The sequence below is a fragment of the Falco naumanni genome, chromosome 9 (genome assembly GCF_017639655.2).
Source record: "Falco naumanni isolate bFalNau1 chromosome 9, bFalNau1.pat, whole genome shotgun sequence".
Lineage (NCBI taxonomy): Eukaryota > Metazoa > Chordata > Aves > Falconiformes > Falconidae > Falco > Falco naumanni.
In genome coordinates, this window is record NC_054062.1 from 994,472 (window position 1) to 1,018,838 (window position 24,367).

The window sequence follows — 24,367 nt, forward strand, 5'->3', positions numbered from 1 at the left end:
TTCGCAGACCAGCGTCACAACAGCTTTCAGTCTACTGCTCCAGCTCCTTCAAACAGACCTTCTGTTGCTCAGAGGCCTCACTGAAGGCCTTTGACCAAGAGGATGCCTCGATGAGGTTTTGGGCCTTCCTTTCAGAACAAGAGTTAAGCCTTGCCCCCACTCTCAGAAGCCAAAGTCTTACAACAGGTCAGTGCGATCTACCCTCACAGCCTGGAAGCAGGTACGGTCACCTGTTGGATCATCAGTTCAGCCATTTCCAGTTTCTTATGCAAATCCTCCATATCCAACTCCATAGCTGAGTTCTTGGAAACCAGGCAGCGAACCTTCTGTGACAGCTCTGCATTCTGCTGCTTTATTTCCTCACTACGTTTGCTGAAACAAACCAACATTAAAGCAGCATCACTGTATGTACTGTGGGACTGGTCAAGTACATGTCATACATTTACAATCCAGCTATTTGTAACAGTTAGAATCACAGAAACATCACAGCCAGTCACTTTTTTTAAGTTGAATATCCAACCTCCCAAGTCACCACCTGTGGTGCATGCCCCTTGTGATGTTTTGTGGCTCTACCGCGAAGAGCAGCGGTACTCTGCAGTAACAAGCAGTAAATGGACCTACCTCTGTTTGTACAGCTCCTGTTTCAGGTCTTCTCGCTCCTTCATTAACTCTTCATTACGCTGGAGAAAAAAAGAAATGACTGATTCAGCTGCAGACTTCAGCAAAATACTTCACCTTTAGCAGATCAGCTGAAGTGGAAAGCATCAGAACTTTGGCAAAATCCTTCAGGACAGGTTTGCTTAGAACCTCATGAATTTGCCAGGAATAAATCTGCTCAGCCTTTTCAAACGCGATGCTACTAACTGGACGTGAGGTCACTTCTGCAGACTTCTGGATTAATATCAATACTGAAGTGTCTGCTTGATGGAGACCCTCCTGAGACAAGGTCTCGGTGGCGCTCCTGTTGTGTGGAGCTGGCAAGACTAATGAAGTTGCGTGCCGGATCTGAAGACAGCAACTGGGCCATATGATTAGTGGTCACAGAAACCTGAATGACGTTTGCCTTGACCATGGAGAATACAGGGCTTTACAAGGTTAATTAACAATTAACAATGTTACTTTCTGCCTCTTCTCCAAGCAGGGACTACAGACTTTGCATTAGTGGACTGACAAGCAAATAGCCAAAGGCAGAGCTGCTGGTGAAGCATAAGCAGAGGTGACTCTTACCTTCTCTGCCTGTTTTTGCAGCAGAGAGACGAAGGCCAAAGTACGTTCCAGCTCCAATTCCCTCTGGCGAGATGAACGTAAGACGAGCAGCAAAGCTCTCGGCTTCTCCTGAACAAGTCAGAACAGAGTGAGTTGAGGCTGGACCACAAAGAGCTTTTTGGAACTGGCTGAACAGCACTTTCTACTTTGTCAACAAGCTCTTAAGGCAGCACAGAGCTTTGTAAGTCAGTAGATCTGGTTCCACCCCTGGCTCTACAGGTGGTTCACTAGCAGCTCTGGGCAGTAAAGCTCTCTGTAACTACCATCCTCACTTTGAGGGAGATGATGAAACTGCCGCTGCAGAATAGGCAATATGTTGGTTGGGATCTTTCTTTCTAATGGAAGAAGTTGCTCAAACTTGGTGCAGAATGAAGGGCTCGGTAAAACCTACCTTTACATGATAGCTGTGTGGGAGTGAGGGTGGAGAAAAGGGAACTACGTTTTAAAAGGATCAGAAGAAAGTCAGAAAGGAACAGCCTGGGGTAGTCACCGGGGCTGAACAGGGCTGACAAGGCTTTAGCGATGCACAAAAGAACCTCAACTGCCATGGGATCAACATGCCCCCACCTGGGGGCAGCTCTGGCGACAGAGGCAGCGATGGTGCCAAGTACTGCCCACCGAGGAGTCGGCGAGTGCTGTGAGCTGGCTGCCAGCAACTGTCACGCCCCCGACTTGAAATTCACACTTTGACCAACAGCTTGAGTGGACTGCTCACAGTCAATTACCTGATTTCTCCCGTGCAGCTCGCTGAGTATGTGCAAGTGCCGCCTGCAACTCAGACTTCTCAGAAACTAGAATTCCAATAGTCTGGATATGAACCTTTGGGAAAGGAAAATCGGCTCAGCACAAAACTTCTTTGCTTGTAATTGCAACATCACTGTTGCCACAAAAGGCTAACTCAGTAAAGGTAAAGAGCTCGTGCAGTTAAGTACAGTCTGGCTGACTCCCGGTTTTCCTGAAGGAACGCGCTCGTGGCTTCCCGAGTAAAGACTACGAATGGTCAGTAATCCAGAGAACAGCAGAAGGCAGGCAGTATTACTGTAATGGAGGCTCTGCCTCACCTGTAGCTGTTCCCTCAGCGCTGCTTGCTCTTCAGAAAATTTCTCTTCCAGCTCCTCCTTTTCCTGTAAAAACAAACGATGCCTATTTAGCACAAAAGTGTAGATAGGTAACGCTTGTTTTGTGTCAAACTAAAAAAGCAGTGATACATTGGTAGTACTTCCAGCATCGAAACGACAGCACTGTTTTTAAAGACATACTTCAGCCTTGCCTTATTTGAACGACTTCATTATTCATCCATCCTAGAATGGCAGTAACAGCACAGCACAATCACTGCTAGCATAAATACCGTAGTGTTTGGATGCAAGCTACTGGCAAGGACTTGTATTCTCCTGCCTCCACCGCACTCCTCTAATACTTGAGTATTTAAACATTCGCTTTTGTCAAAATAAGAACGCTATCTGCCAGGCGGGCCTAACGCATGAAGTCAAAATATTCAACCCTACGCTGCAAATGAAACTGAATCTAACACAAGACAAGACCACACATGCCTGTGCCACAGCCCACTACACTCTCTACTGCGCCAAGAAAGAGATACTATTTTTCTGCCTGTCCAAAACCAGGACACACTTTACCTTCTCCAGCTGATCCACTGCCTCCTGGTTCTGCTGTTTCTGTGGAAGAAAATTGGTGCACCAGTATCAAGAGACAAGATTCTCATACATCTGAAACACATCTTCACTTCAACAAAGTAGGATACATGCCCAATTCATGCAAACAGAATTTCCACTGTCCTTTCTGTAGAGGACTAGGAAGTTCATCTTAGCTATTAAAAATAAGAGATCTGGAGCTGCCTTCACTAACGTGCTTTATATGCCAGGCATGTTTTTCATCGCTCAGTAGATTACCACAGTTGTTCTCCAATACCACTACTGAAACCCCTCCATGTCTACATCTGAGCATCTACCACCTTCAGTTAAACTCGCATCCCCACATCTGTGCAACTGATCACAGTAATCCTGGTGTATTGGGATGATTGCCAGAAATGCTGGGGTTTTTTTAAAAAACACCACCAATAAACAAAAAAAGAAAACCAAAAACCCCAGACAAAAACGTAGTCTTTTCCTTTAACTGAGACCTCAGACCTTTATTCCACTGAAGAACTGGCCTTAAGTCACGCAGAGCCGCACTTGTGTTGGCACACTTCTGCAGAAGGTGGTATGAGAGAGCTGAAGCCAGATACAAAGAAAAGGGGTAATTCTGTCCTGGCCAGTTTCCATCTTACCGGTGAAGTATTTGGAGATTTGTTGTCCGTAGGTAACGCACCTTTAGATATGAAGTGAAGGAGACAAAGGTGGCCGCTGCCTACCCAGGCTGCCACACAACTGTGCTGCTGTGTTTGCTATTTGCTTCTTGTCTCCCTGACAGCTTCTTCACAGATGCCTCGTAACTAACTACATAAGCAGGAGGACTTTTTTGCCTTCCCAAAGAACAAGCATTGTCCAAGCTCTTTCTTTACTACTACTACTACTTCAATGCATTCTGAAAGATGACTACAGATGGAAGAGTGATGAGCGAGAGGTTTTGATTCTAGCAATGCCCATGCACAACATAACCAGCAAAAGCAAAGGCAAGACCACAACTGCAGCAAAGGCCCTACAGAGTTGCAGGCAAGCATAAAAGCAGGCACACAAGGAGAATCCTGGGTGGGCAATGCACTATGCCAAGTTCCTCTGCAGCCCAGCTAAAACACAAAAAGAAACAGAATGGAACAAAAATAACCCAAACCCCAAAACAAAACAACAAGGGGGGTCACGGGGTACACCGGGAAATGCTGAACTTTGCAAACATCAGATGGACAAGAGGAATGCCTTCACCAGTACATGTCAAAAATGTTTCCTTCATTTCTTCTGGTCCAGACATTCTGTTTGCTTAATGCTTCAAGATGCAAAAAACAGTAATGTGCCTTAATCACAAGACCTTCCTTCTTCCTCCACCATCAGTTTTGAAATAAATTTTAAAAAAAACCCAACAACTCAATAAACTATTTGAACAGCTGGATTTGTTGGAAACAGAGAGAATTAGGAACAAGACACTTCTCGGGAAATTACGCATCGTGCGGTTCTAATAACATAGCAAAAACAAGTTAGTAATTCTGCTCAGCTTGGCACGCCATGCTTGATCCATTTGCTTTCGCACACGGAGTCCCGTTTTGCTGGGCTTTCTGTGTTTCACAGCCAAGAAAGCTGAAGTGGCTGAGATGGGAAGGGTCTGCCTCGCATTAAGACACCAATGGCAGCAGAAGCTCGTGCCAACAATCAGCTTTTCTGCCCTATTAGCGTCAAGTGAACTTCTGAACAGCATTTTCCTGACGCAGGATTTGTACGAGACGGCAACTGGAAAAAGAAATCTTTCATGCCATATTGCAATTCACGATCAGTTTTCAAATTACTTCTGAAACCCCAGACACAACGGTCCACATAACAGCCAATCAGATCAAAATGTATCTCTCTGTGCTGAGAAAACGAGAGCGGGGAAAAACCTGGGAAAACAAGAAGGAACATAATTCTCCTTTTTCAGAACAGGACTAAAAGTGCAGACCCAGGTAGGCCTTCACCGCAAGACCAAATGCCAGCTCAGCAACAGCACTGGACCACCCATCTTCATCTCATCCTCCGGTGTGAAACCAGCCTCTTTCTCTGAGGTCTAACTCAAACTGAGCTTACGAGCATTCACTGAAAATAATCCCCGTGACACGAACAAAACTCCAGTCAAAATACATGCTTTCTGATGCTAGGCAGGCACATCCAGCACCCTCAGAGCTAACAGTATGTCACATCACTCAGGTTCTACCGGTACGCAACCTACACATACAAGCTCCAGCTGGAGGGACTTCCAGCTTTTCACTCTGTCTGCTGGACAGAACGGCTGCTGTATTATCCCACAAAAAAAGGAGAAAAGGAATACAAAGGCAAACCGGAGTGAACTCCATTCCGTCTTGCAGGTTTCACTGCATCTAATGGTACCCCTGGTGATTACTATAGTTACGCTTATTGATAAAAGACGCACGGATATGTAGTAAATAGGAGCTACTTTACGACAACTGAACTGAAACAATGGTAGGAAAATAAGCTACCAAAATGATGCAAGTGGAATGAAAATCAGAGCTTTGCTACAGCAACAGTGGAAGACAATTCTGGGCTACCAAATGTGACCTCCCTGAGCTTCTATCACAATTTGATCAAGCCTTACATTTAAATAAACTGCCTGAAAAGAATTTTTTTTAAAAAGGCTGGGGTTTTATGTTTGTGCCTGAACACGTTTCTATTGCTTATTGGCATAGTTCCTGCCCTTTCCTCTTCAGAAGCCTGGCAACATGAAGACGCTAAAGCCTGTAAACGCTTGACTCAAAGGATCTGACTTCCTGCCTAAACCTATTCAAACCCAGTACTGGAACTTGCCAGACTGTACATCCCCTGCGCAAGTTTCATCACCTGCTGTAACATGGCTTGGCAGGAATAACTAGACAGCTTACTCAGGGCAGCTGCTTGCCTGGAGATCAGCAGAGTCATACACTTCCGAAACAAGGCCCTAGGAAATACAGCAACGACACGCACAGCGGGAGAAATACAGACTAAGAAAACACTACCTCTCCCTACTGCAGTTGTCCTCAGCAGTTCAGGTAGTTTATTGCCTCACCCCACATTCCTCCTTTTCCTCAAAGCTCAGCTGTCTCAAGGAAGAGGTTTTGACAAGGTTCACTTTTTCACACGTTAAGTTTGACACAAACCAGAAGGGCGCAAGCACTTTACGAGCAATGGAAACGCATGCTAACAACTAGCTCCATGTTAATAAAAACAGCAACAGAACTCAAGCAACTGACAGCGGGTATGTCAGGACAAGGCTCCACCCAAGAAATCGAGGTCAGTGTAAACAGAACCTGAAGCATGCAGTAGGGAGAGCGAGTCACTGCGAGGGACACGAGCACTGCCTCACCTTCCTCTTGTCCAATGAGGGTATGGCTACCCCATTGGAGCGGTTCAGGTCTGACACCAGCACCTTCAGAATGTTCTGAATCTGAAGGAGGTGAAAGAAAAGGGGAAACGGCTCAGAAAAGGACAGAGAGAAAGTGTCAATCGAGGGGAGCCAAAGAAACCAGCTGGGCAGGAGCACGCACCTCAAAGCAGCAGCTCTGGGCACACCCAGGGCTGCGTGACAGCACTGCATGATCCCACACGGCTTTGGCACGTACCCTGAACTCTAGTGTGCACCTTCCAGTAGCGGTAGCTGCTAACTATTGTGGCACGCTTCGCGTGCTGGCGATACAGGCAGCTGCGCCAGTCATTTATTACACCCGCATAACCATTTCCCGGCTCTAGTCACGTTGTTCAGAAAACCAGAGAACAAGGAGGTAGCAAATGATCTGGGACAAAGACCGAGGCACTCACATTCTCTGGAGGCTGCTGGTCATCGCCCGTGGGAGTCTCGGGCCGACAGTCATCTTTAGTTTTGCGTTTTTTCTTAGTTCCTGCAGCTGCTCCAGGGCTATTTTTCTGCTGATACTCCTTCAGCTGTGAAAAATAATAATAAGAATCTGTAATCCAAACAGAATATGCCTTCTGTGAGAACGACGTCAACCCCCCAGCCCCACCTCCACTGGGCAAAAAGACCAAGTGTAAGGACAAGAGAAATGCTCTTCAATGAGTTTGTCACCCGGGGGGAAGAAAAATAAAAATCAAAACACGTCCAAAAAAAAGGCTAAAGTAAGATCTAATGTGATGAGTTTACGACAAGAGGCTCAGAGCTGCAAACGTTCCACTTTTGCATACAGCTAAGAGTTTTGGGGAAACGACTTGATACTCCATCCTGCAACTAAAAGGAGATGAAAAGAAGTGTCTTGGGGTGGGGTTTTTTTAGCGTTATAACTAAGAGCATTGAGGAAAAATGAATAAAGGGCAATTAAATCTGAACGTTAAGTGAAACATCAACGCCTGACAGTAAGATCTCCCACTCTGTGAAAGACTTTGAGAAGGAAAAGTACAATCCTTACAGACAAATGCCATGTTAATACAAGCAGCGTAGTAACTGTGAACTAAGGGGAGAAGCAACCTACAACGGATTTTTCAATCACACCCACTTCACCCAGGAGAAGCTAGTCTGATAAGCCATTCGCTTGAATTCGGCTAGGTCTTCCGAGCTGAATCGTTTGTGCTCCGGCAGGGTGAAGCCCCCAGCCAAGCGAGCCCCAGGCAGTTTGGTCAACTGCCCCTTTCCCCCAGCCCGCAGCCCGGGCCGCGCCGGCCTCCAGGTGGGGAAAGAAGGACCCATTATTGGCAGAATTCCAAAATGGAAGTCTGAACCGCTCCAGGACACCTTCCCCTACCTAGGACTTTCGCATACGCCGCTGCCGCGGCCGGCCGGGGAGAAAATCAAGGCGGGGAAATCAGTAAAATGAGATCAAAAAACCCAAAAAAAGGGTGTGGGGGACGTCGGGGGGGGGGGGGGTGTGGAACTGCCAAACCGAACGCGTCAGACCCCCAGCACCGCCGGCCCGGCCCGCCCCAGCCCCCGCCGCCCCTCACCTTCTCCTCGCCCGCCGCCAGCCTGCTCTGCCTGCTGCCGCCCACCACGCCCGCCCCGCGCCTGGGCCGCCTTGGCTTCGCCCACCAGCGGCGGCAACTGCCAGGGCCCGCCCGGCCTGCGCTGCCGCCCTGGAGGCCCGGCCCATCGCCGGGCTCCGCCTCATCGCCGGGCTCCGCCCGCTCCGGCAGGGCGCCGGGCTGTGGCTCGTGGCCGGGCCCCACCGGCCGGGGCTCGTGGCCCGGCTGCAGCCCTTCTCCGTGCCCCGCCGGGCCCGGCAGCTCAGCTTTTCCCTCGTTCACTTGAGGAGCAGGTGCCACCTTGCAGTGCCTGCTCCCCATGTTGGAGCCCGCACCGCCCGCTGCTCGGGTGACAGCCGGCACTGCCCGCTGCTCGGGTGACACCTGACTGGCCCGTCGTGCCCCACCCAAACCTCACCTGCAGCTTCACAGGAGACAGTTTGTTCCCCAGCGCTGACGGCACAGTGGGCTCTGTCGCTGGGAAACTCCACTTCCCAGCGTGCCCCGCGCGCACCCGGCCGGCCCGGCGGGAGGCGGCAGCCCTGGCCGAGCGGGTCCCGCCGGGCGCGGGTCCAGCGAGCCCGCCCGCCCCGCCGCGGCCCGGGCCCACGAGGTAGGAGCCGGGTCCCCGCTGCCCTGTCCCCGCCGCGGGGCGTGCCTGCGCCGAGGCGGCGCGGCCCGGCCCCTGACGCGGCGCCCCTCTGCTTTGCCAGGGCCTCCGGGGGCGGCCGGCGGAGCGGCGCGGCCGGCTTCAGGTCCCCGGTGAGGCCCTGCGCGGGCTGAGGGGAGCGGGCCCTGCTCCAGGGCTGCCCCCGGCCGCCGTCTATGGCCTGCCCCGTCGGCCCGGCCCGGCACGGCCGGGGGTGTGTTTTCTTGGGGGGGAGCTGCCGGCCTCGCCCCCCGGCGCTGCCTCGTCCTGGCAGCGCCTCTTAACACCGAAGTGGTGGGGTTTTACGTTTTTATTTTCACCTGACGCTGTAAATCTACAAAATGCCGTAGAATATGATGGGGGGCGGGCTAACGTCACAGAAACCCATCAATATTTTACCTGAGCTCCCCCCCTCCCTGCCCAGGAGACGTGCTTTTCCTTTTTTTTTTTTTTATCTTTTATCCACTGATACATCAGCGTATTTTCTGATTAGTGCCCCCCAGCACTGCAGCATCTTCCCCTGGGCAGAGGTAGCGTGAAATGTCTCCTGTGCTCTACAGATTCCCCTCTCCCGCGTCCTGCGAACCTAATGGAACCAGCCAAGAAGCCTTGCAGTATGAAATCGAAGAGCTGAAACAGAAAGACCTTGCTCTAGACCAGGAAACTGCACAATTATTGTCCGAGTATGTCCTTGGCGAGCTCAGTGTCCGCTGTGATGCCTCAATTATTTTTGTTTAAAAAAAAGAAAAATGGTCTAGGGCCTAGAGCTAAAAGCCGTCCTCTTAGGCCACCGTTTTTATCATGGTGTTGTGCAACGCTTGTTACAGCGTTGTCTTGATTTATGGGACCCGTCAAGAGAGAATTCTTTCCACTTTATTTGGTAAAGCAAACCCAAGTTTTACTAGGAGCTCGGATAGGAGGATTTTAACTTTACCCCAGGTGTTGCTGAGGCAATTACCTGCAAACTGGGAATGAATAGTTTTAACCGTTGTGATGCTATGACATATCATGCTACCAGAAGGCCTTGCTCATGTGAGAATTAAAACTGAGATTGTGGCTTGTATGACCTGCCCGGTTTAGCCCCAGATAAAACTGTTTCCTTGTTTGTTCCATCCTGATCAAGTGTTTATTTATTTCCTGTCTGAAGCAAGTGGGTTAAACGTTGGTGTTCAAGCAGCAGAGGTGTTTCCCAGGCAAGCGAAGGGCCTGGAAAGTGGCGGGTGCCGCTTACAGGGTAGCGCAACTGCTTTACTCTGCTTTCTTATGACCTACTGTGGCAGCTGCTTATTAGCAGCTCTTTTGAGATAAAGTTGCTGCTTGGTTTTTAAAGAGAAGGTGTCTCTGTGGGTTATTTGTTGCAAAGGAGTGTTATTTTCTAAGGTCACGTGTAGTACAGAGAATGGAAATGGCAGAGCGACAAAGGCTGTTCCCAAAGCTTTCTTGCTTTACCACCTTACTTTTTTTTTTTCACTAGCTACAGATTAGAGATCTAGATATAAATTGAGTTCACCACAGCCTATTCCTGTTTCTACTTGATTCTGAGAATTCAGGTGCGATGGGGTTCTTTTGTAAGTCGATGTGGCAAAAAAAAAACCCAACTCATTTGTAGCTTTCATGTTTATGACTTGCAGCAACTGTACCTTGCTGCCTTCGGATTCTGCTTTAGATAGTGCCAGGCTTGAGTGTCTCAAATCTCCTTGCTGTGCTCGGTCGGTCAGTAGGGGCAACACTCGCTGTGCGGCATTTTTGACCTTTTCTGCTTTTATTGCTACAGAGGCTACAGCCTGGAGGAATTGGAGCAGCACATTTCTCTGCTCCATGAGTACAATGATATTAAAGATGCTGGACAGACGCTGCTGGGCAAACTGGGTAAGGAAGGGGAAAACTGTTGATGAACAACTCAGTCAATGTTTTCATGTAGACAGAGAGAGAGAAGGTACTATGCCATGAAGGCAGAGCTTGTTTTAAAGATTCTTGAATTCTAGGGCTTACATTGCCCAGCCACTTGTGCAAGCACAAACACTTCTGTCGTTATTTTCACAGGATGTGTTTAGAACTGAACATGCGAAAGAATTGTCATTTACTGCTATTTTAGTCTGTGTTATGTACTGCCAAAATTTGTTAAGTCTTACTAATTTTTGTCAGTTTTGCTCTTCATATACTTTAAAAAAGTGTTGAGACAAGCAGAGAGCACAGCTGCAAAACCTTAGATTGGTTCCTTAGCTATAGGAGGTTCTGTGAGAAAGTTAGGGGCTACTGGGAGGAAAACACAACTTTTCTGACTCGTCTGATATTTCTGTAATGAAAGTAGCGGTCTTTCTTTTCTAGCTGTTATCCGAGGGGTTACTACAAAGCAGCTCTACCCTGAATATGATCTGGAGCTTAGCGACTAGTATTGAACCTGAAGATTGCCCCGTCCTGCAAAAATGACACTTACTGGGCCGTGACGTTTTGGTGTGGTATTGGTTCAGAGCTGACAGAAGGTGGCCTCAGAAGCGTGTGTGTAGAATTGCAACAGCGTGTGGATTAACAGCCTTATTTCTGAGAAGCTTTACAATGCGAGAGCTGTTGAATCTGTCAGCTGTGTCCTGCTTGTGGGAAAGGGATGTAGGACTTTGGATAATTTTGTCTCCTGTCTGATGGGACAGTATTTTTTTTTTTTTTCGTTTCTTGGAAAGGCCGTAATTCAGGTTGATGTGAAGACTCTTCCCGTGGAGACCTTCCTTCTCTCCAACATCCAGGGGCTGTTTGGTTACTGAATAATAGAGGAAGTGAGGGCATGCAAACGTGCAATGTAATAGCTGCTTTGAAAGAAAAGAAAAAACCCTCAGAAGCAGCAAGGGAAGAAGGCTGAAGTTGTGGTGGCTTGGGGGTTGGTTTTGTTTTATGATCACATCTGGGTGAGTCTGGGTATTCTGCATTTTTGTACTTAACTGCTCTGGTAGCTAGAGGTTCTGTATCATTTCTGTGGTAAATGGCAAAATGTGAAGTTGTATTGAACTGTCCTGTCTGAATAAAGCAGCTGTCGCGTTTCTCAGTAATTCACTTATTTAAGAGCCTATAAAACAGTGCATGAACCTGGGAGCAAATTCTTAACCTCTATTCTGAGACAACTGTAACATCTATTACTCAAATGTTTTCTGAGGACTCTTAATGGTGACGGTGTGGCAGCGCTACCCAGTAAGGGGTAGATGCCGAATTACCTGGACTGCTACAGAGGCTACAGCCTGGAGGAACTGGAGCAGCACATTTCGTTTTTGCGGCTAAAAAAGGAACAGTCAAAAGTAAGGAAGAAGCGAGTGGTGCGGCAGAGCGGTAATAAGGGAAGCAGTAGCGATGATGAAAATGATATCAGCAGACGGATTACAGAGGAGTGGAGGAGAGTGCACTTGGAAAGCATGAAAGAGGGAGCGCACGCGTTTCCCGTGATATTACAAGATAGACACCCAGGCCAACATCAGGCATTTCACTGGGAAATGATTAAGGAACTACAGAAAACTTGTCATGCAAAACGCACTATATTCTCCTTTTACACAGACTTTATTAGAGAACGTGATGATGGGTCCGCAGCTAGTGACTCTGCTAGAATGGATCCGTGACAAAGTGCTGGACTTTCCACCTGATGGCACTTTGCAAATTCCTGCCTGGCAAGCGGTCAGCAGGCAGTTGTATGATGCTGCCGTGGAGGAGGACTCCGTGGCAGGAATGTGTTTAGCACCTTGGTGGCAAATTCTGACTTCTCTTTGCCAAGTGTGGGCTAATTCGACTAACAGCGCTAAACCAGGGGAGGCTGTAAATCCCACCGACAGCGCGGCTCTTCTCAACACACCGTCAACGATGGCGATTCCGTCCACACCTCCTCTGCCCCCAAAGCTCCTGTCACTGATTGCAGCGACCCTCACAGCACAGGACCAAGCACAGGAACAGGACAACTCGGACAATGATTCCATTGACACTGATAAACCTTTTGACCCAGGTCCTATAGATCCAGAAGAGGAGCTAGACCTTTTTCCTCCTCCCCCTGATGCACTGGCTGTATTTTTGGGGAGGGTGAAAGGGGGTCTGAGGGATCAGTGGCAGGAATGCAGGCGGGAAGCGCTTAAGCGAGGGCATTTGGGAGTCGCTATGGACCGTTCAGTATTTTGTCAGCCAAATCAACCTGCAGAGTGGCAGCCTGTGCAATATGAGACTGTTAAAGCCGTGCGGGAAGGGGGGAATTCATAGTACATTTGCTATTCCCTTCTTGAAGTGATGGCAGAGCCTTATACACTCACACCACGCGATTATTGGAAGTCATTGCTTTGTGTGGTACCAACTCCAACGCAGCGCATGATGTGGTTATCTGATTTTTGCGAGCTATGTGTAGTGGCCTCAATTGGAAAGCTTAATCGGGGAATTGCTGTGAACTGTGAGCCGTTGGCTGGAGAAAATAATTGTGCCGACCGATCCTGTGACTCAGGCAAGGTATCCCAGGGACAGCTATTTGCAAAAGGAGGAGATGGCTATTAAGGCAGTCCGGATAGGGGCATACGGGAGTCTGGGCGAGCCTCTAGTGCGTCGTTTGCCACGGTCTTGCAGGGTCCTAGAGAGTCATATACTAACTTTATTGATCGGCTTCAGAATATTTTGCAACAAGTCAAGCATGAGGAAGCTCAAGGGTTGCTTTCAAAACAACTAGCTGTGATAATGCGAATGAAAATTGCAAATGGGCATTGCAGCCCTTGCACAGTCGCAACCCCAACACGTGTCAAATGGTTATAACCCAGAACTCACAGCAGACTGTAACTCTTAGGTTGAGTTCTGGAATGCAGCGTAACACATTTTTGCTTCTCTAATCTCTTCTGTAAGAACGGTGCACGCTCTTAACTTGCTTCGTAAATAAGGCTGCTAGCTTGCTAAAGAAAGTAATACTACAATACTATTTCTTTTTTTTTTCCTGGCTTGTTATTATAATCACCTTAACCACCGTATTGATGTTTGCCTTACGTCTCCCATGCCTTTTTGTCCTGTATTCAGCGTTTAGCTGATTGTGACACAAGTCAGGTCATGGGCACCCAGCTACACACAACCTTTGCTTTGTCACAATTCACAAGCAAAAAAGAGGAGGATAGAGAACGTCTGAAGAGAGATACAGGAGAGGAAAATGGGGAATGGCTGACCTAACAAGAGATGAGAGAACAGCTAGGTATTGTGAAGGAGAGGAGGAAAGATGAACATGCTTATCTAGTGACAAATAGGTGTCCGCATGCGTGTAGTGGTACATAGCTATGTCACTGCGTGAATGATTTCTGCCCTGAGCCTGGTGGTATGTGCAGCTGCGTTTTGTGTCCGGGCTCACAGATGTAAATATGGGCTTCTCTGTTATGGTAAAGTGTCTCCGGTTTAATAAATAAAAAAAACAAAAAAAAATAAAAAAAAAAATAAAAAAAAAAAGAAAAAGGAAAAAAAAAAGAAAAAAAGGAAAAAAAGAAAAAAAGGAAAAAAAAAAGGAAAAAAAGAAAAAAGGAAAAAAAAAGGAAAAAAGAAAAAAAAAGGAAAAAAAAAAAAAGAAAAAAAGTGACTTTAATAAGACTGCAACCTAATCGAATTCCAAGAAATTTGAGATAAGATGAACTTCTGAATTTTGTTCATAAGTTGTAATGGAGTGCTACCTATATATGAATGCTAGAACATAACTCTATTTCAGCGTGACCAGAATTTAAGAAACAACTGCATCAGCACATTGACAGAATACCTTTTGACTTATTTCTTTTTTTCATAACCTCTACATTGGGAACAGCTCAAGGTGAAAACAGACTGTTCAAATCCTCAGCTGTTGCCTCAGAAGGAATAACATGTTCTTTGTGTACAGGTGAATTTAACACAGCTGAAAATTTGTTTGGGGTTAAAAGTCAAGTATCTGTCACCCCTTCATCACCACCACCACCTTTAAGGTCAGTGGGAAAAGTATTCTGTACTCCATCGCAGTGGTGAAACTTCAGTTGAGCTGCATTAGTTTGTGTACTTAACTGCAGCTCCTTTGGTGAAAATGAAGTTGTCATAGAAGTTAGACTTTAACTTGAGTAGCATACCATCTGATACCTTGTAAGTGAGAAAGATTGTGTCCCGACAGCATGCTCTTTCCCACGCTTGTGCCTAGAGTTGTACTTGAAATCAGTTTGTGTGTTAAGCTTAAACCTAGTCACACAGATATCTCAAAGTCCACAAAGATACATTACTGCTTAGGGTATTCTTGCAGTATAGCAGGTGCAAAACCTGTTCCAAAGTAACCATCTAGAGAAGTGTTTTCTTTCAGGAACACCATTTTCTCACTTCTCATAGATTATACGCCATACAACATAATATCTCTCCATAAAGTGACTTGTGGCTAAACTGCATTCTGCAAATTTGTCTTAGAAATAGATACTTGCATTTTCACCTGGTTAAGTTCCCTAAGCTGAAGGATAGTGACCTAGGCATTGTTACGAAGCTCAAAGATAGTGACAACAGTGATGGAGAAGAGCGATTTAACATGTAGTTGATTTATGGTTCATACAGGACTATATCACACTACAAAACCGGTATTAATTCAGAGTTGTGGATGTACTGCATGTTCAGGTAATAGTTTATTTACAATTTTTTTTTAAAAAAAAAGGTGACTAAGCTATAAATACTGTATACGATTATCTTTCCCTATTTTTTTAAGCTTTTTTTTTATTTCCCTGTTTGTGTATAGTTTTATATATCTATCTATAAACAACCAACACAAAGCATCCAGAACATTTTGAGAAACTTTTATAGTTAGCTTCTACATTTAATTCCAGTAACAATCTAGAGGTGTCCACTCAGATGTTTGTTTAGTTCCAAGTCTTCATTGTATGCTTTCAGGTTCTTTGAAAAGCAGCAAAAACAGTTGAGCAGTTATTTAGAGTAAAACTTTGCTCTACACAATTTCCACTTCCATGCTTTAGAATGGAGGCACAGTGGAACACTCGCCCAAGGGCAAGATTTCAAGAGCTTTTAAGTAGGTTTTATCTATTCATTTTAGGATAGAAAATGTTTCTTAACAGCTTATATGTAGAATTTACAAGTTAAACACAATTTCTCATGCTCATTTATTTGATTAGAAGTTTCTGAAAAATATTTCCATAAAATTTCCATAGCTTATTGCATGTTCTTGTAAGTAATCATAAACCTGTATGTTGACCTCTCTATGAAATGCACCGATAACAACTTTAACATTTTGTGAACCTGATTGAAATGTACAAATGTACACATAAAATAAGGCCAAAATTGGTAATTAAGTAATGAGACAGAAAACAAAAGAAAAAGGGATGAAAATTCCATAACATGGTAAAGCAACCTTTTACAAAATAAAAAACAACAAACAACAAAGAAACAAAACCACAAACAGGGGTGAATTGTAGAGAACAGAGACAGTGGGTTGTTTTGACATTGGTAATGTGCAGCTGAGAACCTGCAGCAAAGAGCCAAATAACTTTGAGGGAGTATGAGAAGAAACCAGGATGAGACAGAAAGAAAGGAGGAATGTGATCTCACCTGTAGAAGGTAAGTGAACAGCAGCGAGTAGCCTGCCGCAGCACTCTCCAAACTAGCCAGCTGCAACAAGGTCTTTTACCACCACACTTTTCATGGCAGTCCCTCTGCTGCCTTCTCATCTCGACTCATCCAGGGCACACTCACCCTCTCTGCTTCTTCCTCCCCTCTCTTCCTTGGCTGCCCAACCGCTTCACAGAACCAGCCACAGCTGCACCTTGTCTACACCAGCCAACCCACTGCCCCTGAAGCCAGCCCACAGCTGTATATTATCAATGTTAATTAACCCAGCTTCGTTCCTCTGCAGTAGCCTATAGTGCACAGCGCTAAGGAATGTGTTGTATGAACCTTCCGGGCCATTCCGCGTCGATTCACAGTCAGTTACAAAAATTGAAGGACATGTCACAGGGCTCACAGCATGAACTACTGGGAGATTGGTTGCGGAATCTTTTCAAGTCTTGGGGAACCACCAGATGGTTGCAGGAGTTTACAACTCGCAGAGGAATATTGTTATTGCTAATTGTACTTATATTGACCATTATTCCCTGTACGCTGAACTTGTGTAAGATCTATGATTCAAAAGCAGTTTAACCTCAATGTTGTTTCTGTTCAAAATAAAGACGGGGGAATTGTAGAGAGCTTTATGGCCAGTGCTGCAAGCCACGATGCCTGTGAAGGGCCTTGAAGGCTAAAGAAGAGAGAAAGTAAGATAAGGTTGGCTGAACGCCTGGAAGGAAGACGGGATATGAAGCAAGGCCAGAGCGGATGCGCGATGCCACATCTCGGCAGCTGGCTGAGAACATGAAACTCACAGAGATAAGAAAGAAGAGAGAAAAAAAATGCAAGAAGTTCAGTGCATTTGCAGCTTAGTAATTAACCAATTCTATGTAGACAAGACATGTGTGAACCAACGATACTTTAGTATGGGGCGCGTGAACAGCAAACGAGGATATTATAAGCGTGGGTTCTGGACTAATAAAAAGGTCTTCCGGTCGAACTCAGGAGTCCACGTCATCATCTCCTCAGGCCATATGCTCCTCCTTCTCGTCTGCCATTGCATGGACCTGCAAGGCCACACAATAAAAGTTAAAACAACGTTCATGGTGCATTCACTCCTGCCTGTGTTTGTCTAAAGCAGCTGTGATGCTGCCCCTGGTGTCACCTGTTCAGAGACCTGCTGCACCTGCTGCTGCCAAATGCTCTGCTCCTCCTTCAGTTCCTCTACATACTGATCTCTTTCTGCCTGGAGCTGGTGAACTGACTCCGAGAGCTGTTCACAACAAAATAAAACACAAAGAAAATCACATTGGCTAAATAAATTTGGCAGTGACTGCTTCAGGGATAAAGCCTGAAGAAACCAGTGTCAACGCAAAGCTCAGGCTGCATTCTTCTGCCACACAAGTTTCTCTACAGACATGAGGATGTGGATGTCATTTCGTACAACCCCTTACCTGAGCAACCTGGGTTTCCAGGCCTGCCTTCTCCTCCAGTGCCACCTACAACTGCTGCTTTGCATCCAGACTCCCTGCCTGATTGGAGAACTGCCAAGAAAAACCAAAAAGTTACGGCAAAATGTTAACACGCCACTTCTGCATAGCCTTTCCCCTGATAGTAACCTGCCAATGATCCATGTTGCAACCTTGAAGTGCTCCAACACACAGTGATGTTCAATGAAAAAGAAAGAAAAGGAGAGGGAGAAGGAGATTAAAATGAAAAAGCTTGGATTTTAGCCCTGTAAAACAGGCTGAACTAGACAGCTCCTCCCTACCAACTTTATATTCACTATTTGTTTGATTAAAACCTATTCTCTTAATTTTAAAATCTGGCTCAGAAACTTTGTGCATTTCCAGAGTCTGTATTATACAGCCAGATCAGATGGTATACAAGCTTGAGATTTTAAAAGTTGTCAAACACGTCAGGAATTTAAAGCCAATGTCTGGAGCATGTCAGTTGGCACACAGTACTTTTCCCAGAAACCAGTAGCAGCTGCCTTTATTTCAAGGGTAACTTAAGCCACTGTCTGGGGAGGAAGAAAAAAAAACAAAACCAAAAATAAACAAAAGAGCAGTTTCTTCCCTCACAGGCTCAGGTTCACACCAGCTTGCTCTCTGAACTGCTAACAGCTGGCTTCCTGAATTCCCTTCCTAACTGGCTGCTTCTCTTAACTTTCCCCAGCTGACCTTCTAGTTACCATTGTCCAATTCACCTTCTGCAAGGGTGGGTACAAACACCACCCCTATTCAACTGGCTTCTCAGTGAGACCACCTGACAGCTGCGTAACCAAAATGCCAAACAGATACAAAGCAGGAAAAGTCATCGTATTTTCACGCCCTGTATGTTCAGTCAGCCTCTCATATTGTAGAACATTCTTTTCGCAGACCAGCGTCACAACAGCTTTCAGTCTACTGCTCCAGCTCCTTCAAACAGACCTTCTGTTGCTCAGAGGCCTCACTGAAGGCCTTTGACCAAGAGGATGCCTCGATGAGGTTTTGGGCCTTCCTTTCAGAACAAGAGTTAAGCCTTGCCCCCACTCTCAGAAGCCAAAGTCTTACAACGGTCAGTGCGATCTACCCTCACAGCCTGGAAGCAGTACGGTCACCTGTTGGATCATCAGTTCAGCCATTTCCAGTTTCTTATGCAAATCCTCCATATCCAACTCCATAGCTGAGTTCTTGGAAACCAGGCAGCGAACCTTCTCTGACAGCTCTGCATTCTGCTGCTTTATTTCCTCACTACGTTTGCTGAAACAAACCAACATTAAAGCAGCATCACTGTATGTACTGTGGGTCTGGTCAAGTACATGTCATACATTTACAATCCAGCTATTTGTAACAGTTAGAATCACAGAAACATCACAGCCAGTCACTTTTTTTAAGTTGAATATCCAACCTCCCAAGTCACCACCTGTGGTGCATGCCCCTTGTGATGTTTTGTGGCTCTACCGCGAAGAGCAGCGGTACTCTGCAGTAACAAGCAGTAAATGGACCTACCTCTGTTTGTACAGCTCCTGTTTCAGGTCTTCTCGCTCCTTCATTAACTCTTCATTATGCTGGAGAAAAAAAGAAATGACTGATTCAGCTGCAGACTTCAGCAAAATACTTCACCTTTAGCAGATCAGCTGAAGTGGAAAGCATCAGAACTTTGGCAAAATCCTTCAGGACAGGTTTGCTTAGAACCTCATGAATTTGCCAGGAATAAATCTGCTCAGCCTTTTCAAACGCGATGCTACTAACTGGACGTGAGGTCACTTCTGCAGACTTCTGGATTAATATCAATACTGAAGTGTCTGCTTGATGGAGACCCTCCTGAGACAAGGTCTCGGTGGCGCTCCTGTTGTGTGGAGCTGGCAAGACTAATGAAGTTGCGTGCCGGATCTGAAGACAGCAACTGGGCCATATGATTAGTGGTCACAGAAACCCGGATGACGTTTGCCTTGACCATGGAGAATACAGGGCTTTACAAGGTTAATTAACAATTAACAATGTTACTTTCTGCCTCTTCTCCGAGCAGGGACTACAGACTTTGCATTAGTGGACTGACAAGCAAATAGCCAAAGGCAGAGCTGCTGGTGAAGCATAAGCAGAGGTGACTCTTACCTTCTCTGCCTGTTTTTGCAGCAGAGAGACGAAGGCCAAAGTACGTTCCAGCTCCAATTCCCTCTGGCAAGATGAACGTAAGAGAGCAGCAAAGCTCTCGGCTTCTCCTGAACAAGTCAGAACAGAGTGAGTTGAGGCTGGACCACAAAGAGCTTTTTGGAACTGGCTGAACAGCACTTTCTACTTTGTCAACAAGCTCTTAAGGCAGCACAGAGCTTTGTAAGTCAGTAGATCTGGTTCCACCCCTGGCTCTACAGGTGGTTCACTAGCAGCTCTGGGCAGTAAAGCTCTCTGTAACTACCATCCTCACTTTGAGGGAGATGATGAAACTGCCGCTGCAGAATAGGCAATATGTTGGTTGGGATCTTTCTTTCTAATGGAAGAAGTTGCTCAAACTTGGTGCAGAATGAAGGGCTCGGTAAAACCTACCTTTACATGATAGCTGTGTGGGAGTGAGGGTGGAGAAAAGGGAACTACGTTTTAAAAGGATCAGAAGAAAGTCAGAAAGGAACAGCCTGGGGTAGTCACCGGGGCTGAACAGGGCTGACAAGGCTTTAGCGATGCACAAAAGAACCTCAACTGCCATGGGATCAACATGCCCCCACCTGGGGGCAGCTCTGGCGACAGAGGCAGCGATGGTGCCAAGTACTGCCCACCGAGGAGTCGGCGAGTGCTGTGAGCTGGCTGCCAGCAACTGTCACGCCCCCGACTTGAAATTCACACTTTGACCAACAGCTTGAGTGGACTGCTCACAGTCAATTACCTGATTTCTCCCGTGCAGCTCGCTGAGTATGTGCAAGTGCCGCCTGCAACTCAGACTTCTCAGAAACTAGAATTCCAATAGTCTGGATATGAACCTTTGGGAAAGGAAAATCGGCTCAGCACAAAACTTCTTTGCTTGTAATTGCAACATCACTGTTGCCACAAAAGGCTAACTCAGTAAAGGTAAAGAGCTCGTGCAGTTAAGTACAGTCTGGCTGACTCCCGGTTTTCCTGAAGGAACGCGCTCGTGGCTTCCCGAGTAAAGACTACGAATGGTCAGTAATCCAGAGAACAGCAGAAGGCAGGCAGTATTACTGTAATGGAGGCTCTGCCTCACCTGTAGCTGTTCCCTCAGCGCTGCTTGCTCTTCAGAAAATTTCTTTTCCAGCTCCTTCTTTTCCTGTAAAAACAAACGATGCCTATTTAGCACAAAAATGTAGATAGGTAACGCTTGTTTTGTGTCAAACTAAAAAAGCAGTGATACATTGGTAGTACTTCCAGCATCGAAACGACAGCGCTATTTTTAAAGACATACTTCAGCCTTGCCTTATTTGAACGACTTCATTATTATCCATCCTAGAATGGCAGTAACAGCACAGCACAATCACTGCTAGCATAAATACCGTAGTGTTTGGATGCAAGCTACTGGCAAGGACTTGTATTCTCCTGCCTCCACCGCACTCCTCTAATACTTGAGTATTTAAACATTCGCTTTTGTCAAAATAAGAACGCTATCTGCCAGGCGGGCCTAACGCATGAAGTCAAAATATTCAACCCTACGCTGCAAATGAAACTGAATCTAACACAAGACAAGACCACACATGCCTGTGCCACAGCCCACTACACTCTCTACTGCGCCAAGAAAGAGATACTATTTTTCTGCCTGTCCAAAACCAGGACACACTTTACCTTCTCCAGCTGATCCACTGCCTCCTGGTTCTGCTGTTTCTGTGGAAGAAAATTGATGCACCAGTATCAAGAGACAAGATTCTCATACATCTGAAACACATCTTCACTTCAACAAAGTAGGATACATGCCCAATTCATGCAAACAGAATTTCCACTGTCCTTTCTGTAGAGGACTAGGAAGTTCATCTTAGCTATTAAAAATAAGAGATCTGGAGCTGCCTTCACTAACGTGCTTTATATGCCAGGCATGTTTTTCATCGCTCAGTAGATTACCACAGTTGTTCTCCAATACCACTACTGAAACCCCTCCATGTCTACATCTGAGCATCTACCACCTTCAGTTAAACTCGCATCCCCACATCTGTGCAACTGATCACAGTAATCCTGGTGTATTGGGATGATTGCCAGAAATGCTGGGTTTTTTTTAAAAAACACCACCAATAAACAAAAAAAGAAAACCAAAAACCCCAGACAAAAACGTAGTCTTTTCCTTTAACTGAGACCTCAGACCTTTATTCCACTGAAGAACTGGCCTTAAGTCACGCAGAGCCGCACTTGTGTTGGCACACTTCTGCAGAAGGTGGTATGAGAGAGCTGAAGCCAGATACAAAGAAAAGGGGTAATTCTGTCCTGGCCAGTTTCCATCTTACCGGTGAAGTATTTGGAGATTTGTTGTCCGTAGGTAACGCACCTTTAGATATGAAGTGAAGGAGACAAAGGTGGCCGCTGCCTACCCAGGCTGCCACACAACTGTGCTGCTGTGTTTGCTATTTGCTTCTTGTCTCCCTGACAGCTTCTTCACAGATGCCTCATAACTAACTACATAAGCAGGAGGACTTTTTTGCCTTCCCAAAGAACAAGCATTGTCCAAGCTCTTTCTTTACTACTACTACTACTTCAATGCATTTTGAAAGATGACTACAGATGGAAGAGTGATGAGCGAGAGGTTTTGATTCTAGCAATGCCCATGCACAACATAACCAGCAAAAGCAAAGGCAAGACCACAAATGCAGCAAAGGCCCTACAGAGTTGCAGGCAAGCATAAAAGCAGGCACACAAGGAGAATCCTGGGTGGGCAATGCACTATGCCAAGTTCCTCTGCAGCCCAGCTAAAACACAAAAAGAAACAGAATGGAACAAAAATAACCCAAACCCCAAAACAAAACAACAAGGGGGGTCACGGGGTACACCCGGAAATGCTGAACTTTGCAAAAAGTGTACTTTTACAGAGGAACACAATGGGGAAAAGCATTTCACACAAGAAAGGCTCTTTTCAGACTGAAACAAGTCCACTTGGCTGCATTTCTTGCAGCGATAAAGCTGAAGGCTCAAAAGCAGCAGCGGGAATCCACGCAGGCCACAGGACAAAGCAGTTCACTCATCATGCCAAGAGAAGCTGAGGAAATGATCAGAAACCAGCCCCAGACTCTCTCAGACCTACTGCTCCCACTCTGCAGATACAGTTAGATCAGCACCATCACACTGCTGCCAGCACCAGAATTCTGTATTTCAAGGATTCCGACCAGGCGCAGAAATAGCTGTTTTATCAGGATGCTTATCATCCAGGGAAAGCCTGATGAGATCAACAGAGCACACTTAAATGGAAACAACAAAACTCTGTTTCTTGTTCCTCAGTTGAGCCAATACATTCACCAGCAGCCTTAGACTTTGAGCCCCTTAACAGGTTTTCCGTGCAGCTCATTTTGTTCCCTACAGAGTGCTGTGTAAGCAGCCTTCCTTGTGGCACTATGAGAGAACCCATAACTTTGCAGACACGCAAAGAGCTTGGAGGAGCAGCAAGCACCATGTCAGACTGGTTGGTTGGATTGTTTCTTACCAGTTCCTCTATCTGTGTAACAAACTGCTTGTTAGTTAAGATTGCTGGAATCCAGGGCTACTGCCAGCTCCTGGTAACGTGTCTGATGGGCACATGCAGACAGGAGAAAAAGGAAGGAGCAAAAGAGGAGGAGGGGAGGAAAAAAGCAGTAATTAAAAAGGACAGAAAAATAAATCCTATCAAACTGTGATAATCAGATTCTCCAAACAAAACAAAAATCTACCGTTTCAACAAAAGCAGCTGAGACATCAACATATTTTATCCATTCTGCCAAGGCTTCATTTTGACGTAACAGTGACTCAGAAATAAGAACGGCAGTTGCACGGAAGCCAGATAATCCCCAGTCCCCAAACCGGAAACAGCTCCGATACCTGCCTCCCAGTGTTGATCACAACTACCCAATGATAGCACAAGACAACACTAGACAGCAATGAACGTGAACTGTGCATTCAATTAGGTCTCGCTAACACTGCTGAAAGCAGAGTCCCAGTCATTTACCAACAGTTGCAAATAAGAAAGGGGTGGAGAGGGGGGTGAGTTGTAGAGATAGACTGAGAACAACTTACTTCCATTTCCTTAATATTTGTGGAAGAAACAGCACTTTCTCCATTCACATATGATGTAGACTACAAGCAAAGCAGTCAAGTCAGCCAGTTTTATTCCCCAAGGCAACAAGTCACTACTACGTAAGAAGTGACTACCCTAATAATACTACTTATAGCACCTTTCACTCCAAACTACCACACACACAAAACATACCTTTCTGGGTAAGGACAGATGCAGACTCCCTCTGCAACAAGCTAATGTGAATGATGCAGGTTGATTTCCAATTCTTTTCCACTAAATCAAGAATACATCTTTCCATGAATACATGCTGTTCATTCATCCCACTCAGCTTTTCTTCCTACTGCTGAAAGTTTACGTTCTAAGCCAGGACTTTTTGCTTCTCAATGCTTAAATATCATATTGTTTAGTAGGATGACTGCAGACACCTCTGAGATTGAAGAGTGTTTTCTTGAGCTGACTGCTTAAACTCCACATCAAATATCAAGAGGATTAATAAGACAAATGGATCAAAACAAGGCCGTCCCTGAGAACATGGGCAGTAACGTCACCCAACTCTTCAAGTTCACACACTAGATTAATGGTAAAGGACGCACCAAGAAGCGAGCGAGGGCAAAGCCAGATGGTGGCCACTCTGCTCTGAAAAGCG

At 46.0% G+C, this 24,367-nt stretch overlaps 2 protein-coding genes across 4 annotated transcripts in view; one reads left to right on the forward strand and one right to left on the reverse strand.

Moving 5' to 3' along the window:
* Nucleotides 1-294: 294 nt before the first annotated feature.
* LOC121093519 (golgin subfamily A member 2-like) overlaps nucleotides 295-24,367 on the reverse strand; it is a 28,261-nt gene continuing 4,188 nt past the window's right edge. The window contains exons 4-15 of one of the 3 annotated variants that reach the window (XM_040605946.1): nucleotides 21,318-21,356; nucleotides 20,746-20,808; nucleotides 20,410-20,503; nucleotides 19,647-19,753; nucleotides 19,041-19,099; nucleotides 18,650-18,791; nucleotides 2,901-2,939; nucleotides 2,328-2,390; nucleotides 1,992-2,085; nucleotides 1,228-1,335; nucleotides 622-680; nucleotides 295-372 (exon numbers count right to left, since the gene is read on the reverse strand). In XM_040605946.1, the coding sequence (XP_040461880.1) occupies nucleotides 676-680; nucleotides 1,228-1,335; nucleotides 1,992-2,085; nucleotides 2,328-2,390; nucleotides 2,901-2,939; nucleotides 18,650-18,791; nucleotides 19,041-19,099; nucleotides 19,647-19,753; nucleotides 20,410-20,503; nucleotides 20,746-20,808; nucleotides 21,318-21,356 (813 nt within the window). In that variant the 3' untranslated portion in view covers nucleotides 295-372; nucleotides 622-675. Of the gene's footprint in view, nucleotides 373-621; nucleotides 681-1,227; nucleotides 1,336-1,991; nucleotides 2,086-2,327; nucleotides 2,391-2,900; nucleotides 2,940-16,949; nucleotides 17,115-17,212; nucleotides 17,321-18,649; nucleotides 18,792-19,040; nucleotides 19,100-19,646; nucleotides 19,754-20,409; nucleotides 20,504-20,745; nucleotides 20,809-21,317; nucleotides 21,357-24,367 lie in introns of those variants that run through there. The other 2 variants (XM_040605947.1, XM_040605948.1) reach the window with 2 other exon arrangements.
* Nucleotides 8,185-11,547, forward strand: LOC121093383 (DNA repair protein SWI5 homolog). The gene is made up of 5 exons (XM_040605498.1): nucleotides 8,185-8,242; nucleotides 8,364-8,478; nucleotides 9,075-9,197; nucleotides 10,289-10,383; nucleotides 10,843-11,547. The coding sequence occupies exons 1-5, from the start codon at nucleotides 8,185-8,187 to the stop codon at nucleotides 10,905-10,907; spliced, it is 456 nt and encodes a 151-aa protein (XP_040461432.1). The 3' UTR covers nucleotides 10,908-11,547.